The sequence below is a fragment of the Cheilinus undulatus genome, unplaced genomic scaffold, assembly GCF_018320785.1.
Source record: "Cheilinus undulatus unplaced genomic scaffold, ASM1832078v1 Contig6, whole genome shotgun sequence".
NCBI classification, from domain to species: Eukaryota; Metazoa; Chordata; class Actinopteri; order Labriformes; family Labridae; genus Cheilinus; species Cheilinus undulatus.
This window is the reverse complement of record NW_024571693.1, coordinates 115,001-133,056: the sequence shown is the minus strand read 5'-3', so window position 1 is coordinate 133,056 and position 18,056 is coordinate 115,001. Positions and strand designations below refer to the sequence as shown.

General features: G+C 37.8%; 1 protein-coding gene across 1 annotated transcript in view; it reads left to right on the top strand.

Annotated features, from left to right (window-relative positions):
- Positions 1–3,422: 3,422 nt before the first annotated feature.
- The window catches only part of LOC121506665, a 29,978-nt gene continuing 15,344 nt past the window's right edge, over positions 3,423–18,056 (top strand). Inside the window, exons 1-8 of the mRNA XM_041782500.1 lie at positions 3,423–3,724; positions 6,418–6,570; positions 8,794–8,919; positions 9,014–9,174; positions 9,317–9,407; positions 15,266–15,406; positions 16,016–16,141; positions 16,249–16,409. Coding sequence (XP_041638434.1) covers positions 3,661–3,724; positions 6,418–6,570; positions 8,794–8,919; positions 9,014–9,174; positions 9,317–9,407; positions 15,266–15,406; positions 16,016–16,141; positions 16,249–16,409 — 1,023 coding nt within the window. The 5' untranslated portion in view covers positions 3,423–3,660. The remainder of the gene's footprint in view (positions 3,725–6,417; positions 6,571–8,793; positions 8,920–9,013; positions 9,175–9,316; positions 9,408–15,265; positions 15,407–16,015; positions 16,142–16,248; positions 16,410–18,056) is intronic.

Sequence of the window (18,056 nt, the reverse complement as noted above, 5' to 3'; positions counted from 1 at the left end):
GTTGCCTCTGGGGGGCCTCATACAGCTGCTGTGTTCAATCAGAAAATGAACTCTACTGGAGGATGAATGTTTCTGATGTTTTATCCTTAAATCATATTAGTGTGAATTTAATCAGTTTCAGTGCAATTCCAGAAAAGAATTTAAAATAGAAAAAATGATGAACAGATGAAATAGAGGATTATTAAATATTTTAACATCAATAGAATATCTATGAATGATGTGTCATTGTTTCTGAGAGTCTGTTATGGGATTCAGTGATGAATTGTTGTTATTTCAAGTTTTTATTGACATTTTGTCTAACTTGCCTTATTTTCACTTTCAGTGCTGCTTTTCATAACATTTTTATAAGCCAGTATTCTGTACATGCATTAGTTTGTATTATTTTTACTTGTTTGTAAAATTTAATACTCAATCAAGGTTCCTGTATCCCAAATCCAAACTGCACACTATTTCTATACAGTATTTGCTAAAAACTCATCTGAACAGCATGAAGCTCTAAAAATTAAGCAGTAAAACACACGTAGCCACTTTAAACCAACTCTGGAAATGCTAGACATCCAAGTTGAAAAATCAGCAACCTGATTAATTGAAGAATTCATTGATGTTTGATTTCAGATCTTTCTGGGGCTTTTTCAGCTCCTGCATCATCTATAAAACTACTGAATATGAAATAATATGAATGTTATGAAGATGAATGTCATATATGGATGTGCAACTCAACGCTACATAGAAATTATTACTCTGGTACTCCATACACTTGTTTTTCTGCAGTGTTGTGAGACACACAATTCACCCACATAGAAGTGACTCCAATATAGTCTGCCATGGATTTGGGACTCAGAAGAGTTTTGACCTAAATGTATAAAACATCTCATTAGTTCATGTAAATCTATGAATCATTTCCAAACATGGACAGAAGACTGAATCCAGAAGCACAGAGAGTGAGTGTGTAGGTTCAGGTAGTCACTGAGATTATAACAGCACAGAAGTGACACTGATGTACTGTGAATCCTCTGCCATACAGTATGTTCACTCTAGTCAATGTTGGAAATAACTGAGTCCAGTCTTTATTTCTGACAGCTGGATGTTTTTATGTATGATTAAAGATGTGACTCTTAACTAAAAGGGATCCATATATGTGTGCGAAAACTGTGCATGGATTTTTATGAAGAAAACATAATAAACAAAGAAATCAAAAGACAAAATGTGTCTTATTTTTGCAATTTGTTTGTTGTTGTTTTGTTCCTAAAATGTTAAAACTTTAATAGTTTGACTTTATTTTGTTGAGATTTAAAAGCAAATGTGTATTTTTGCCTCTGACCCAGTCCTTGAAACACATTTTTAGTTTGCAGTAAATAAACACATACTTAACACTGATAATGTATTTTAGATTTTTCTCTATACTGCAAAGTTCGATTAAGACATTCACATCCCCCAAAAGACTGATCTGAATAACTAGGGGAGATTTTGAGACTTAATCTTCTAGCTCAACTATACAGGAAACTTTTTTAATTTTATGTTCATGTTTTTACATTTTTGTGAATGTGAAAGTTCTAAATTGCCTTCAGAGTTTTTGATGGGGGGTAGTCCCAAGGGTTGCAGGTAATGCTTGGCATGTAGTGTGCACCAATTTTTTTTCTCCACACCTGAAACTGATGAATAATTAGTTAATTTATTATTAGTTGTAGAGCATTTATCAGGATCTATAATCAGCTCCCTCTCTTCTACTTAGAAGTCTGTCCTTTCCTGAGCCTTCAGGAGGTCTTTCTTTTTTCTAATAACAGCCTGAGTGAGTTTATGAGCTGGTATTTAAAGGTCTATGTGCTGGAGTGAGTTCATGGAAAAGATGTTGGAAAACAGATCTATTAATGCATTTAGTAAAATATATATGTGGTGTATAATTTCTAAAATGATATAGTTTCAAAACTCCTCTCTTTCCTCTTTCAGGCTGTTTGTGCTTTCCAAATCAAACTCATTTAGTTTATTTCTACCTGCCCTGATATTTCTCTGTATCTGAAGACAGTCTAGACCAGTGGTGATCAGCCTTATTCTACTCAAGAGCCATATTGTCTTTAAATAGTTGAATTAAAATGAAACATTGAATTGTTGCATTATTCTGTAATTGAATGGGATGCAATAAATCACATTAAATAGTTTAAGAGTTGCTCATTATGTTACTAATAATGAGCACATATTTTTTATTTATGCAGGTTCCACCTGGTCTAAAGACGTGTTAAAATATTAGTTTGAGCTCTGAGATGCTTTTCAAAGAACTGATGAATGATGGTTGGCTATTTGGGAATTTATATCTCACGTGGGGACATTTACTGTAGTTCTGTGGTTTTATTAACAGAAAAAAAATCCACTCATTATTGATGCTTTTAGCTAAAGAGGAGGGGCCTCATATTGGTCTTTGCCCTGGACCTCCAAATGACTAAAACCAGCCCTGCAGACACATCATTCCACCCCGCCTCATTCTGCAGCTTTGGTGTCCTGTTTCTGCTCTTTTGACAGTTTTTATTATCAGTATCATTAAAGATCAGAGAAAACACCGTTTGGACAAGTTTCATTAGATATTACGTCATCTCAACATGTGATCCGTGTGTGTGTGTGAGGGTCACTGATGATCGATGACGCGTATCGCAGTGATCACCGTAAACTATGAGCGTGGGAGAGCATGGACCGGAAGTAGCCTAACTGAAGAAACACTAGACAGCACACTGAATAATCTTACTTTAGAGACTCAGCACCAGTGGACTCCTTCTGCTCTCTTACGCACATTCCTCTATCGCGAGCCACAGGCGACTAGAGAGCTATGGGCTGACTATCTCTGCTCTATACATTAAGCAGAGAATAACCCAATGCTGTGGTGTATTCCTTCATTTATTCCATCACTGTTTTTACTGTAATTATTGTTAGGGGGGCTGAGGAACATTTAAGGGTGGCTTCAGCCCCCTAAAACGGTCCCTGCCAACAGCTTCTTATATTTTCTATCTGTACCTGGATAGTATCTGCATGCAGCACCAAAGGACTCCGAGAGTGACGTCTGTGTGTCGCCCTATAGCGATGTCTCTCTCTCCTCTCCAGCTCTCATCTTATTCTGTCCTATGGTTGATTCTCAGATGTTTAGGGGTTTGTTGTGCTGCCATAATACTAAACTGCCTTCTCACACACATCAGGTGCTGCGTCGTTTCTGTTTGTGGAGCTGAAATATCTCCACATATATGTGGACACGTAGCTATATGCCCGCGTTTTCAACATAAGTAGTGCGCTGTGAACCTGTGACGCTCTTGGAGCCGTATTACGCATGTGACTGACAGGCGGAAGAAGTAGTTCCTACCAACTGGGAATCATTACGACAAGTTCGTGATAGTATTTTTATTTTTACACTATATTCCTGCTAATGGCAAAGTTTATATTTGTCCACATTTATTAAAATATCGATATTTATATGTGAGAATCAATTCTAGAACATACATCTCTGGTATCGGAGGGGTCGATAGTTCAGTATCGATCCGCACATCACTACTGTACTTTCGATTTCGTCTGACACAAAAAAGTTGTATCTGAGTAGTTGATGCAGCTTTTGTTAACTGAAATGTATCAATCAAATCAATCAAATGTATCATCGTCATTGTAACGGTTTGACTTGTTCGGAATATGCCGCACGCGCTTCAAGAGTTGGGATTGTTTTTCCTGTTCCTGAGTTTTTCTCCCAGCCTTTGTAAGTATTGAAATAAATACTTAAACGTGTTTTTTGATGATTTGAAAGAAGCTGTGTAATTCATGTGAGGTGTGTATTTTGGGCCATCTTAGTGTACCTAAAAGTGGATATAACTGGAAACTATGTTAAAGTTAATCCAGGTTTGGTGTTTTTACTTCTTCCGTGTTAGAGTACCTTCCTTTCTCAAGTCGCTCCTGCAGGTTCTCCTCTGGGCGTGGAAGAAAGGTAAAAACCTTAGTTGTTAAGATAATAGTTATGGTTGTGTCAGGCTTATACCATTTGACTTTAAACTTAAGCTGAAAGTTTTTAAAGCAGTTGACGCTATCTAAAGTGTGGATCTTGACTCTAAATAACGTGTTGAGCTAGTCCTAAGGTAGGGGAGACCGAGGGCAAGTGTAACATTTTTTTTTTTTTTTACATTTTCCTTCATATCTCACAGATTATTTTGAATAAGTAATCTCCGTACCTAAAAATCATGTTTTTGTGGACAGCTTCTGTGGTGTGGAAGTATTCCTGCTCTTTTTCGGCAGGCAGAGAGAGAATCCTTCTGAGTTTGTGCAGAGTTAGTTTTATCACTCAAGCTTAAATATGATACCATTTTGCCCCCATCTATTACATCATATAGACATGCCATCATTTTCAAAACACTTATTCTTCTCCAGAAAAAAACTCTTGTTTTTCTTTGAGAGAAAAGGCTTGTTTCTGTTTCTTGTTTCTGCCACTTTTGTGCCTGTTACTGATTATTGTGATGTTCTGTACATGCGTGCATCTTCTCGATGCCATAAATCTTTGGATACTGTCTATCATGGGGCACTAAGTTTTATAATGAACTTTAAGTCCTGAACTTATCATTGCATTGTGCATGATGGGGTTGGTTGGCCTTCTTTGACCACTCGTCTAAATTATTGGCATATCATCATTTAAAAGGCTTTACTTAACAGCCATAGTATAAAAATAGGTTTACAGCTTGTGAGGGGTAAAAGGAGTTTGGAGAGGGACCTGGATGCAGCAGAGGACCTACACTTCACACCAGAAGTCGGAAAATTGCCGCCATATCTTGTCTTCTAATACTGGGAGTCACTTGAACTGAACATGTTTGTCGTTGTTTTCTACATGTGTTGCTGCCATGTTCATAGAGGCAAATCCACCAAGTAAGGAAATACAAGAAAATTTGCGAGTTTTCGGGTTAACAAACACAGTAAAAACATTACATTAATTTTAAGTAACTGATTTATGATTCAAATTCAGGTATCACTTTGCACAGACATAATATGGAAGAAAGAGAAAGAACAAGAAAGCAGATTCTGCTTTTATGTTTCACTGTCAGTTATTATTTTAACATGAATCATTTGTCATAAATTTTTCATTAAAATCCATGCAGTCTTGTTGTTTAAGTTTTTTATTCCGAAAACGTGCACGATCCTTGTCTTGACGTAGCGACTTGCCTCTGCCAACATGGCGGCGACACCGACGTCCGGCCAGCCAGTCTCCTGTGGCATAGTAGGTCTGTGCAAAGTGATACTTAAATTTGGATCATAAATGGATTCATTAATATTAATGTAGCGTTATCACTCTGTTTGTAAACCTGAAAACTGTCAAATGTTTCGTCTACTTGTATTTCCTTACTTGGCGGACTTGCCTCTATTAACATGGCGGCAACACACGGAGAAAACAACGACGAACATGTTCAGTTCACGTGACTTCTGGTATTAGAAGACGAGATATGGCGGCAATTTTGGTTTGAAGTGGAGGTCCTCTGCTGCATCCAGGTACTCTCGGTAGTTTCAGAAATATTAAAAACATATTTAACTTTATCTGGTGACACGAACAACACAACACGTGCCGAGCGTTAGGAGAAAATATAGATGTAAATATAGATTGTAAATCAGTAAATTTTTAAAATTCATGGATAACAATAATAATTATATCTTAGCATAAAAAAATATAATTTCGGTTAAAGAGCTTCTACATATTGGTGTATTAACCAATGCAGAAAAATAAAAAATGATTTAGGTAATTACCAGTGCTGTTAATTTAGGGAAGCTGTGGCATAAACCTTACTCTGGTTATATATATATATATAATTTATGAATTTCTGTTTATGGATGGGGCGGTCCTAAACCTGCTGCCTGTGAGCTTGCAGACACACTCGTCTTATTATTCTTCTTAAAACAAGTTTTAAGCTTGTGATGGTAAAAGGAGTTTCAGGTAACAGCCTGGAATGTTCTGCAGGAACATGAATGTCTGGGAGAGCTGGTCTATTAAAGTTGTTTTCAAAATGTAAAGATAGATTGAAGGCATTGGAGGAAGATTAATCAGGTTGTAGATGTTTTGACTGATGACTTTCTGCTCTGTGAACCAGTCATTGGTTGATCTGTGTTTGTAGTGTTTCTTCATGTTTGCAGCTCTGTTCGTTGTGCTGCTGAGATTCTTAATCTCAGTGAGGTTTTCTTGGTTAAATAAATTTAAATGGATAACTAGATAAATACATTTGTTTTTTTGTTTACTTAGATTCCATCTTATGTGTGTGGAGAAAATAGCTTGTAATGTCTGTCTGCCTGCTTTAAGAGCATTTTTGTTGCTAATGGATTAAGAAATGGTTCAGGATGGAAAATGTGATTTAGATAACTCAGAAAAGACTAGAAATATTCAATAATGACCTCTGGTGTTCTTTTTTTTTTTTTTTTTTACAGCTGACCCAGTTTACATGGCTATAGGTGGAGATGCTGTCCTCAGACCACCCCACCTAGATCTTCCTATCCAAAAAATAAAGTGGAAACACAATGAAAACACTGCAGCAGAGTGGCAGAGTGGAGACAAATATCAGTGCCTTGGCCAGTTTGAAGGTAAATTTGCTTACAAATATAGGCTACTTGTTTATTTAAACTTGAAAACATAAGCAGCTTAATCCAAATTTGACTATTTGGTTTGTCAAATAAAAGACATTTGAAGGTATTTTATAGTGACTTTATTTCGGTCATTTAAAAAAACAAGAACAGGTTGCTGGGCTTCGTCAATACAGGATGTGCTGCAGAACTGCCAGCACTAATCTGAATGACCTGTTTAAATGATACAAAGCCAGAAAAAAACAATTATATTATCTAAGTATTTTGTTCTGACTGCCATCAGCCTCTTGAACAGCTTTATGTGATGTTTATTTGTGATATTTATTATGGATTTTTCTGATGAATGTTGTCTTTTATTCCTTGTATTCCAACTTTGAATAAATGGTTTGTGTGTAGAAAAAGCAATTTGACTTCCCAGGGGACAGTTATGATATCTGTGATCTTTTATCCTTCTGTATGCTTTTTGCACTGGTTTGAGTGTTTTTAGTGGGGTGTAATGTCTCTGGTCTAGAGGATCCTAGACATAACATGATATCGCCCCAGACTCCATCCACTCCCAAGAAAGCCAGCAGCACAAATCCTCAAAGAAGAAAAGAAACACAGTGGTTTATCTGCTATCCACAGAGCAAAAACCATACAACAAAATATTACCCCCTAACACTGGGGTGCTGAAACATCAGAGTTAACACAAAGTTTTTTTTTTTTTGGCTTTAACCACACCCTAGGCAGCTAAACATCTCATAGTTTAAAGTCTGAAATCTTAAAGGTAACACAAGATGTTAAGTTTTGGCTTAACAGTAAATTAAGCAAGTTAACACACACTACTACTATTTCCTAAATACTTAACTCTCAGAGTACAGACTACACACACACACAGAGCATACACAAGCTGCTTTGTTGGAAGTGACTGAAGCAAAAGAGGAAGAGCAGACTGCAGCAGCAGGTATTTGTAGACTTGCTGGAGCACCTCAGGTGGAAGCAATCTCTGTAGCAGCCTCAGCACCAGGACCTAATCTCACACACACCCACACACACCCACACACACAGAGCCACATTAATATTTTTTGTGAGAGTAGAGCAAAAAACACATAAAAAATAATTAGCATATTTCAGGTTTTGAGCAGTTATCAAAATATAAAATAATTCTGACAAGACTGGTCCCTTAAAATCTACTTTTTTACTTCTGGTGAGACAGCGTGCAAGTCTGCAAGTTTCAAATGTGTTGGAAGTGACATGTGGAGTGTGGTTGGAACCCAAAAGCAGACCAGGAAGAAGTTTTAACAATTTTATTACAGGTAATGGTGGGGAGGAAGGGAGGGGGAATCCGTGAGTCCAGAGAGTGAATAAATTCCAAGTGAGAGTGTGCTGGGTTTGGGGCTGACGAGAGGCAAGAGTGAGGCACTGGAAAGAAGGAAGGAGAGGCACGGTTAGTCAAAATCATCAAAAAGGTTTCACAAGAAGTTACTCAATCACAAGAGTAGAACTTAGAGAGAGCCGATGTACCACTGTGGGAGGACAATAATACATTGGAACAGAAGAGAGCGTCTGCAGCCTTCTTTAGGGGAGAGCTTGATTGGAGATGCATCTCAGGTGTGCAGCCCAGTCTCCGCGCCGGGGGGGAGTGCCTCACAGCCACAAGTAAAGTTGCCCCGAAAACCAACTCACCAGAACAGAAAGTCACCAAAATAAAACCAAAGACGTGGCAATCACCACAGGAGGATTATTACACTATCATGTCTTTAGAAGAAAACGCAGATTGTACAAAGTCTTAGCCACATGTATGGACACTGAAGTCTCTGTTTTAAAAATGTCTACATCACATTACAACAGAAACCACCCAGCTCTTCTTCTAAGCTCACCAATACACCACAGAAACAGAATACAAGGTAACCATGACTGGAATCCATTAATATCCACTTCAGTTCAGTTATTACAGTCATTTTATAGAAACTGTAGGCATCACGTTTTAATTTTTCGAGGTATAGAAATTTTTTATTTCACCAAAGACCATTAATGTAATCCATCTTTAAAGATGTCTGCTTGTGCAAAGTCTGTGGTTACAGTAGTTGTCTACTGATGAGAGATGCAGTTGAAACATAGAATAAAACAATAATAATATGATAAAAACAGGGACCCACCACGGTATTTTTCCCCAGTTCACCCTGTTTTGAATTTTCTCTCCTGTCTGCTGTCACATGTCACCATGTCTGTTCATGATTTTAGGTCGTTGTGAGGTGAACAATGATACTGGCGCACTGACCATCAAAGAACTTAACCTGAACGACAGCGGCATCTACACACCAGAGATTAACGGCAGAGTCTTCAACAAGATTCAACTCTCTGTTATCTGTAAGTGGAGAATTTTAAATGAAGTTTAACCTCCAGATTATTTTGCTTTTTTACCTCAAGTCCTCTAAAGTACCCCTTCTCTTTTCTCATTCAGCACGTGTAGCTAAACCCTCTGTAAAAACCTCCTGTAAAACTGAGATGGCCTTCTGTCTCCTGACCTGTGAAGGCAACACTGCAGACATTGAACTCATTATCTTTAAGTGGTTTGTCGATGGCAGGGATGGACCTTCAGGCTACCTGTTCATTATAACAAAGGTATGAAAACCAGAAACATTTCCTTGAGCCTGAGCTGATGAGTTTGAACACTTAAAATCCATAATTAATGATCATTCTGAAACACATTATGTCATCCTTTGTTTTCATAGTCTCTATTCTTTATCTTTCCCTCAATGTTTAGGATACAAAGGGGGACAGTTTCAGATGTATGATGAAGAACCCAGTCAGCAATGAAACCAGTGAAAGCGTCATAAACCCCTACATTAAACAAAGTTTGTATATTTTAATACTTTTTCAAATATTTCACATATACAAGGCTAAATTTATCAGATAGAAACAAACTTTTTTTTTTTTTCTAACTTTATTTTTCTCATTTTCCAACAACATAAACAACACAATGTATTTCCAGAGAAAAATCAACATAAACACAAAAGTTTCCAGGGACACTGCAGGTAATCTTCTCATTCCTACATAGACAAATCAGACTTTGGCATCACTTTCAATGTACATAGTCCATTTCCTCCAGATCTGTTCATGTTCTTTTCCTTTGAATTTTAGTTGGTGTGTCAACTTTTCCATTACATATATATCCTGTATAATTTCCAACCAGTGTTCTTTCTTTGGAGATTCAGCTTTGTACCAGTTTCTAGTTATAGCTTTTTTACAGGCCACCATTAGGATTTTGAACAAGTATCGATCATTTTTTCCCACAGTTTCTTCAATGTTTCCAAGGTACATGACAACACAACTATTTGGAATATCATAACCCATTATAGTACTCACAGTAGTATTTACAGAATTCCAGAAAGGTTTTAAAACAGAACAGCTCCAGAACACATGTGTATGGTTGCTTTCTTGGTCTCCACATAACCTCCAGCATGGTTGGGAGGTCTTTAGCTGCCTGCTCTTAATCTGTGGCGTTATGAAAAACCTGGTGAGGTTCTTCCACGCAAACTCTCTCCAAATTTGTGAGCTTGTGGTCGTGCATTGTGTCATACACATTCTATACCAATCCTCATCTGATATCATTGTCTTTAATTCTAGTTCCCATTTGTTTTTAATGTACAGTGTCGTAGCTGTTCTGTTTTCCCCAAATGCCTTATAAAAAGCAGATATGATACGAGATTTCCCCTGATGATAGGCATCAACTATAATTTGGATTATGCCGTTCAATTCCTTTTTGGGATCAGCTTTGACTTCTTTCAAGACATAATGTCGAATCTGTAGATATCTAAAGAAATCTTCCTTTTCTAGTCCAAATTTCTTTTGTAATTCATGAAAACTCATACATTCCCCATGTTTTAAAATGGTACAGAGAGCCGTAATTCCTTTTTTTGTCCACTGTTTGAATCTTGAGTCATATTTACCTGGTATGAAATTTGGATCATATGCAACCCAGTTCAATATCTTTCTCTCTGTTTGTAGTTTGTATTTCTTTATGACCTTATCCCAAACGTCCAGTGTAAAGTGTGTTATTGGATCTATTCCATGTTTTGTAATTTCTGTCCGTTCTCCATTACCTATCAAGGCTGGAATCTGTAAATCCATGTCCATCATTTCTATATCCTTCCACCTGGCTTCATATTCAGATATGCACCAACAAGTCAGTGGCCTCAACTGTGCTGAGTAGAAATACTCTTGCAAATTAGGCAGGGACATCCCCCCCTACTCTTAGGGAGTTGAAGAGTTGAATATTTTATTCTCGATTTTTTGCCATTCCATATGAATCTTGATATGTTTTTGTCCCAGGTGTTAAATTTGCTTTGTGGTATCATTATTGGTAAACATTGAAACAGGTACAGCAACCTTGGGATGATGTTCATTTTAACTACCTTAATTCTAGAATTAAAATCTAGAGGGAAAGTCGACCACCTTTGTAAATCCCTTTGTATGTTTTGTTCAATCACATTGTAGTTTACTTCATATAATTTGTCAAGTCTCTTAGTTATTGTGGCTCCAAGATATTTCATTGTTTTACAGTTCCAATTAAAGTTAAATGTGTCTTTAATTTCTTGAGATGGGGAATAGTTAAATGTTAATACCTGTGTTTTTGTTACATTAATCCTATATCCTGAGTAAAATCCATAAACCTTCAGAAAATTCATCAGCAAGGGGAATCCTTTTTCTGGATGGATTAAAAAAATAATTACATCATCCGCGAAGAGGCCAATTATATGCTTTTCGTTCCCAATTCTCAATCCCTCTAAACTAACATTTTGTCGGATGGCTTGTGCTAATGGTTCTATATAGAGGGCGAAGAGTGTAGGACTCAGACAGCAGCCCTGTCTAGTGCCTCTTTCTAATTTTATCCTTTCCGATAGATGACCATTGACTTTTATTCTTGCAGTCGGTTCTTGATATATATTTTTAATGTTTTGTATTGACTTTTCATTGAAACCAAATTTTTCCAGTGTTAAATATAAAAATGCCCAACTGACACTATCGAATGCCTTTTCTGCATCAAGGCTGATTACCATGGCTTCAACACCCTTTTTTTGTATGTGATTTAAAATGTGGAGTGTCCTTCTGACGTTGTCTTGGGTCTGACGTCCTTTAATAAACTCAGTTTGATCCTCATCAATTAACTCAGGGATAAAGGTCTCTAATCTTTTACAAAGAATTGAAGTGTAAATTTTATAATCAACATTTAGGATTGAGATTGGACGAAAGTTGCTGCATTGTTCTCTATCCTGACCTTCCTTTGGGATGAGTGAAATGATTGCCTCCTGCCATGATGGAGGTATCCCTCCCTCCTTCAGCGTCCAGTTGAAAGATGACAAAAGTAGAGGAGTTAATTCTTTTTTAAATATTTTATACAGCTCAGACGGGAACCCGTCACTACCCGGAGATTTATTGGCCTTTGTTCTATTGATCGCATCTAGTATTTCTTCTTTTCTTATTTCCGTAGTTACAATGTTGTTCTGCATCTCACCAATAGATGGCAGATCGAGTGTGTTGAGAAAATTTCTAATAGTGTCCTCATCAGCTGATAAAGGCTTTGAATAAAGCTTTTTATAATAATCTTTAAATACATTCAATATTTCCTCAGGTTCATAGGTTAATTGGCAGCTTTTAGGGTCTCTTATTTTATTGATGGTATTAGCAGATTGTTGTTTGCGTAGTCTTCTTGCCAATAGTTTAGTACTTTTTGGACCGGATTCGTAATATGTTTGTTTTAGAAATCTAGCTTTCTTTTCAACCTCCTCTCTGAGAATGTCATCAATCTCCTGTTTTGCTTTCTTAATTTGTCTGTATATTTTAGGATCTTGACATTTTTTATGTTGCTTTTCTAATTCCTTCAGAATTCCCACTTGTTGATTATATTTGGTATATTTTGCCTTCTTCTGTGCTGAGGTTAAGGCAATCAGTTTTTCACGTAATACTGCTTTTAATGCATCCCAGAGTATGGCTGGATCCACCTCCCCATTATCATTTTCCTCTATATAGCTTTTAATATCTGCCCTTATTTGTTCCACTATTGTCTTGTTGTTCAGAATACCCACATTCAACCTCCACAAAGTGTTTCGTTTCCTTTCATTCAAATTAATTATCAGAGATACCGGACTATGGTCCGAGATACTCACTACCCCAATCTCGCATTTCTCCACCCTGTACCTGTCTACAGCATTTATAAAAAAAATAGTCAATTCTGGAGTAGACCAAGTGAGACCCTGAATAATGCGTGTAGTCTCTTTCCAGCGGGTGTAAATCCCTCCAAACATCCAACATTCCCATTTCCTGCAATGTTATATTGATAAACTTTGATAAATGTTTTTTTGTCACAACGAAAACTTGTAGTGTCCAAACTATGCTGTAATGTCACATTAAAATCGCCTCCACATATCAAGATACCCTCAGATTCTAATGCTATAAGATTAAACAAGGATTTGAAAAAACTTTTTTTACTTTCTGGGGGGGCATATACATTGACCAGTGTTACTATCTCATTCTGTAGTTTGCCCTTAACTACAACATACCTCCCATTTTTATCATTAATTTGCTTATAATCTTCAAACCGTACAGAATTTGGTATAAGGATTGCAACCCCCCTCTTGTTATTAGGAATATTGAAGCTGTAAAAAGTTTTCTTGTAAGCCAACTGCTTAAATTTTTCATGTTCTTGTTGGTTCAGCTTTGTTTCTTGTAAAAACAAAATATGAGGCTTTCCTTTTTTAAGTTCAGAGAGTACCTTTTTCCTCTTAATAGCATTATTCAGACCATTCACATTGAGTGACACCACTTTCACTCTGTTAAGTGCCATTTTTCTTGTACAATGTCCGACAGTATAGTCCCTGAAAAAAACTAACCAAATAGGCCTGAACAACTGGCTCATAAACCCCAAACAAAAACACAAAAACGGATGACTTCCAAAAAAGGGTGCTTTGCTGCCAACCCATAACCCTGTTGGTGGGTAGAGGGGAAATCCTCATAAAGGATGAGGGCCCTTCAGCAGTGGTGGGAAAAAAACTTTCACACATAACTACTTGTCCAACGTTTTATATCTCTTAAACTTTCCCGATAGACTGATTGTAAACTTTGAAGAGGTCTTTCCAAATAGCCGCTTATTTTGTTTGTATACAGCCTCATTGAAAATAAAAATAGGTGAAGACGAGTGAAAGAATAATGTCTAAGAGGCTGGGATGATAGTACATACGTGGGGGAGAGTGTTTATCAGGTGGAGATCCGTTCGAACTCCTGTAACTTTTGCTTCGCGCGCCGCGCTGCTCCGTCTCCTCCTCTCTCACCGACTCGTTGCCATGGCAGCCCCTGGTGCAGCCGCTCCAGCGTTGCATCATGATCCACAGAGGTGTGTTTGGGCAGCTCCACTGCGTGTCCCCGTTTCCTCAGGTCATGTGCTGCCTCCTGTGCGGATTCGTACAACTTCGGTCCAGTGTCCCAGTGAACTCTCATCTTAGTAAGAGGAGTCTGAAATCGGATCCCCCTCTCCTTCAACACTTTCTTGATCCCGCTGTAAGCCTTTCGTTTCTGAACTACATCGGTTGCATAGTCATTGTCAAATATCAGTTGCTTCCCCTCCACGTTAATTTTCTTTTGCCAGGTTTTTCTCAGGACCTTCTCCTTAACAGTATATTCCAGAAAATTGACCACCATGGACCTCGGTGGTGAGTTGCTGCCCGGTTTTTGGGCCAGCGCTCTATGCGCTCGCTGTACTTGCAGGTTGATGTCAGGTGGCAAGGAAAGCTCCGTAATGAGTAACTGTTGGATATAGGCGGAAGCTGAGTCCCCTTCTTTACCCTCGGGTATTCCAAAGATGCGAATGTTATTCCTTCTGCTCCTCCCCTCGACATCGTTCAGTTTGTCTTGTAGTATTTTCTGTTGTTTAAGTGATTTACAGAGAGCCTCCTTTACCTCCATATTCCATGCCTCCATTTCAGTGATGCAGTCCTCTGCTTCGGCGATTTGAGTTCCATGTGCTTGTAAAGTTTTTGTGTTAGCCGAGAGCTGTTGGTATAGTTCCTGTTTTAATTCACTGATTTCTCGTTTGACGTCCTTTGTGACTTGTTCTTTGAGGTCGGTCAAGTCCTTTTTCATTTCGGTTTTGAGGTCGTGTATCTCTTTGCTAATTGCCTCGAGCCCTGAGCGCATGGTCACATCTAGCTGGTTAGCATTAGCAAATTGCTCCCGTTCGTCTTCGGACTGGTCCATTGTGTCAGAATAATGTCCTTTCTCTTGTTTACGTTTCTTCTTACCTCTGGTTACAACTCCCCCGCTCATTGAATCTGCTTAACAAGTTTTTTAATGGATTACTTGGAGTTTGTTTAAAGCTAGCTATCGGGAGAAAAATTTTATGCTGTCATCTTCTTCGCTGACCGGAAGTCCCCAATCAGAAACATAAACTTACATCATTTGAGCCGATCATCTGTTTGTATTATAAATTTTTCCATTTTGGAAACTGAAGATCATTCATGACAAATGTAGGTTTAAGAGAGACCCTAGAACATAACTTGATACCAGTTCTGCCTTCATCTGTGAATTAGTATCTAGACCTTTTCCACCATTTCCAGATCTGTCACCGTGTTCATATATGCTGTTTGTTTATATTTAGTCAACTTAACAGTGCATTTAGGAGTTTAATGACATTTGGTGCCTTTTTTTACGGCTGTCCTAGTTTACGGAGCTAAAGGTGAAGATGTGATCCTCAGACCACCCCCCATGACTGATACTATCCGAAGAATAGAGTGGAAACACAATGAAAATATTGCAGCAGGGTGGTATGGAGACGAGTTTGAGTGCCTTGGCCAATTTGAAGGTAAATTCACTCACTGATGTACTTATATATATTTATTCAGCTTGAAAACACAAGAGGCACCTTGATCAAAATCATAGCTTTTGATATGTTAACAGAGAAACAAACTTGAAGGTATTAGAATAAATCAGCCACTGATTATTGCTAATGTGAATGACCAGTGATTTTATCATGGCCTTTAATTTGCTTTTAGCATCGATGTGTCTAAATGGATAAAAAAAAAGAGAGTTAAAGGTTTTGATTTCAGTTCATTTTAGGATGTAAATGTGGGTGCTCCTTTCACATGTTTTCAGTGTAAGATGTTATATCAGGTATAATACTTCAGTGTCAGCAAAAGTCAAGACAGGACTAATCGTGTTTTGGGTTTTCTTTCTGTCACTGCCTGAAACAATGGATAAATCCCATGCTTGTCCTATTCTGAGTTGTTTTATTGTGTTTTTGAGTGGTTTAAGGTTGAGGGATGGATGAGTAATGCATTTGAACCTTAGAATAAAAATAAACAGATATTTACCACAGTTGTTTTTGATTTTTGTTTTGTCTTTTTTCCATTTCCGTTTTATATTTTTCCTGCTACCTGCTGTCACATGTCACCATGTCTGTTTATGATTTTAGGTCGTTGTGAGGTGAACACTGATTCTGGAGCACTGACCATCAAAGAACTAAACCTGAATGACAACGGCATCTACACACCAGAGATTAACGGCAAAAACTCCAGCAAGACTCATCTCTCTATTATCTGTGAGCGGTGATTTTTGAAATAAAGTTTAACCACCAGATCATTCTTAGACTTCTTTTGACCTCAAGTCCTCTAAAGTACCCCGTATCTTTGCTCTTTCTTCTGTCAGCTCATGTAGCTAAACCCTCTGTAGAAACATTCTGTAACACTGAGAGGACCAGCTGTGACCTGAAGTGTGAAGGAAACACTGCAGAGGCTGAACCAATCACTTATACGTGGTTTATAGATGGCAGGGATGGATCTTCAGACAAGGTGTTGACTATAAAAAAGGTATGAAAAACTAACAACATTTCAACACTTTAAATTCATGGTAAATGATCTTCCTTTATCATCTTGTGTCATCCTCAGCGCTAGTGAGCTTTTTTTCTTAACCCTTTACCTACTGAGTCTAAAAATGGTGATTTGGACATTTTGTTATTATGGCTGTAAAATAGTCAGGAAATGCCCTAAGTCTGAGAACTTTGGTCCCTTTTCCCAGGAGTACTTGAACTTGACTTTTCAACATCTGGTTAATGATTATTGCACATTATATGGAATTGGCAGCAGTTTAAAAGAAGAAAAACACAAAAACAGATTTGTTTTTCATGGCTTTTATGAGAAGAAATTCTGTTGTTGCTCATGAAGTTTTGATTTGACATTTGAAATGGGAACCTATACATGTTTAGAACAGTCAGCAGTCATTTTTTGAGTCTAAGACTCTGGCTTTGCAAAACACAGTGAAAAAGATAACTATATACATAGGTGACAATTAGTGCAAATAAAGGTGGAAAAATGCATTCTCATTATTCTCAAGTAACATATTGTTATTGCACATGACAGACACGCACAAATGCCACTATCTAATGCTGTTTTTTTGAAAACAAAACACCACTGTCGCTCGCTCTCCTTTTACTCTCTTCCTTCACTTTCCTTTCTCACTTCTCTTCTGCCAAAGCTGCCATTTTCACGGTGGTGTTTGACATTACCGTAATATATATACCACACATCATATATTGCCGGAAAGCACAGATTCTCAGCTCTCTGTCAGCGTTGGAATTTTTTAGATTGAGCAAACTTTCAAGGAGTTACAGTGTTGAGAATCCGACAGGTGGATGCTGGGGTTAGGGGTGCGCGATAAGACAATCTCAGATCGTGAAGAAACAGAATGTATTGGCGATCTGCTTAATCTGTTTTATTGTAGGATTGGCTCTACTACTTCTCGCTCTTTGCTCCCTCCCCCCCTCCCCCTCTGCTCCTCGATGCAGCCGAGCCTCACACTGGAGTCAAAGTGAAACTTAAGATTTAGTTCTCATGATGATTTCTAACTATTATATGAAGCTTCGTCTTGGTTTTCTGAACCTTCAGTGTGCAAAAAAATATTTATTTGCGCAATCTGAACAAAGCTTATCAACGTTTATTGATGAGCTCTAAAGACAGCATCCTCTGGTCTGCCGAGGTTCAAAGAGGTGAGAGAGATGAAGCACCGCGGTCAGCGGAGTAAAGTGTGTCTGAGGCACATAGCTAACTGTTGTAACTGTTACAGCTGACATTATTTTGCTTTCAATTATTATTTTCCCAGTTATTTACAAGCCTTTCCACCTGGCAAGTAAACGTCAGGATAACGCAGTCACGGCTGAAACGTTACAACATCAGCATCTTTTTACAGAAGGAGGCGGTGATGTCCGCAACGTCCAGACATGGCTCATTATTAGAAAATGTTTTAAACAGTAAAATCATTAATATACATGCATTTCTTTGGCCTACATTCATACTGCTGCAGCACGTAATCCTGCCTTTCCTCCTTTTCTCTCCATCATTGAAGCAGTGTGACACGTTTATGTCATTGCTCATCACAGCCTTATTCAGAGCAGTAAATCAACATATACACAACCTTTTTAAATAAAAATCTAAATTGCTATGAAATAAAATACAGTCACT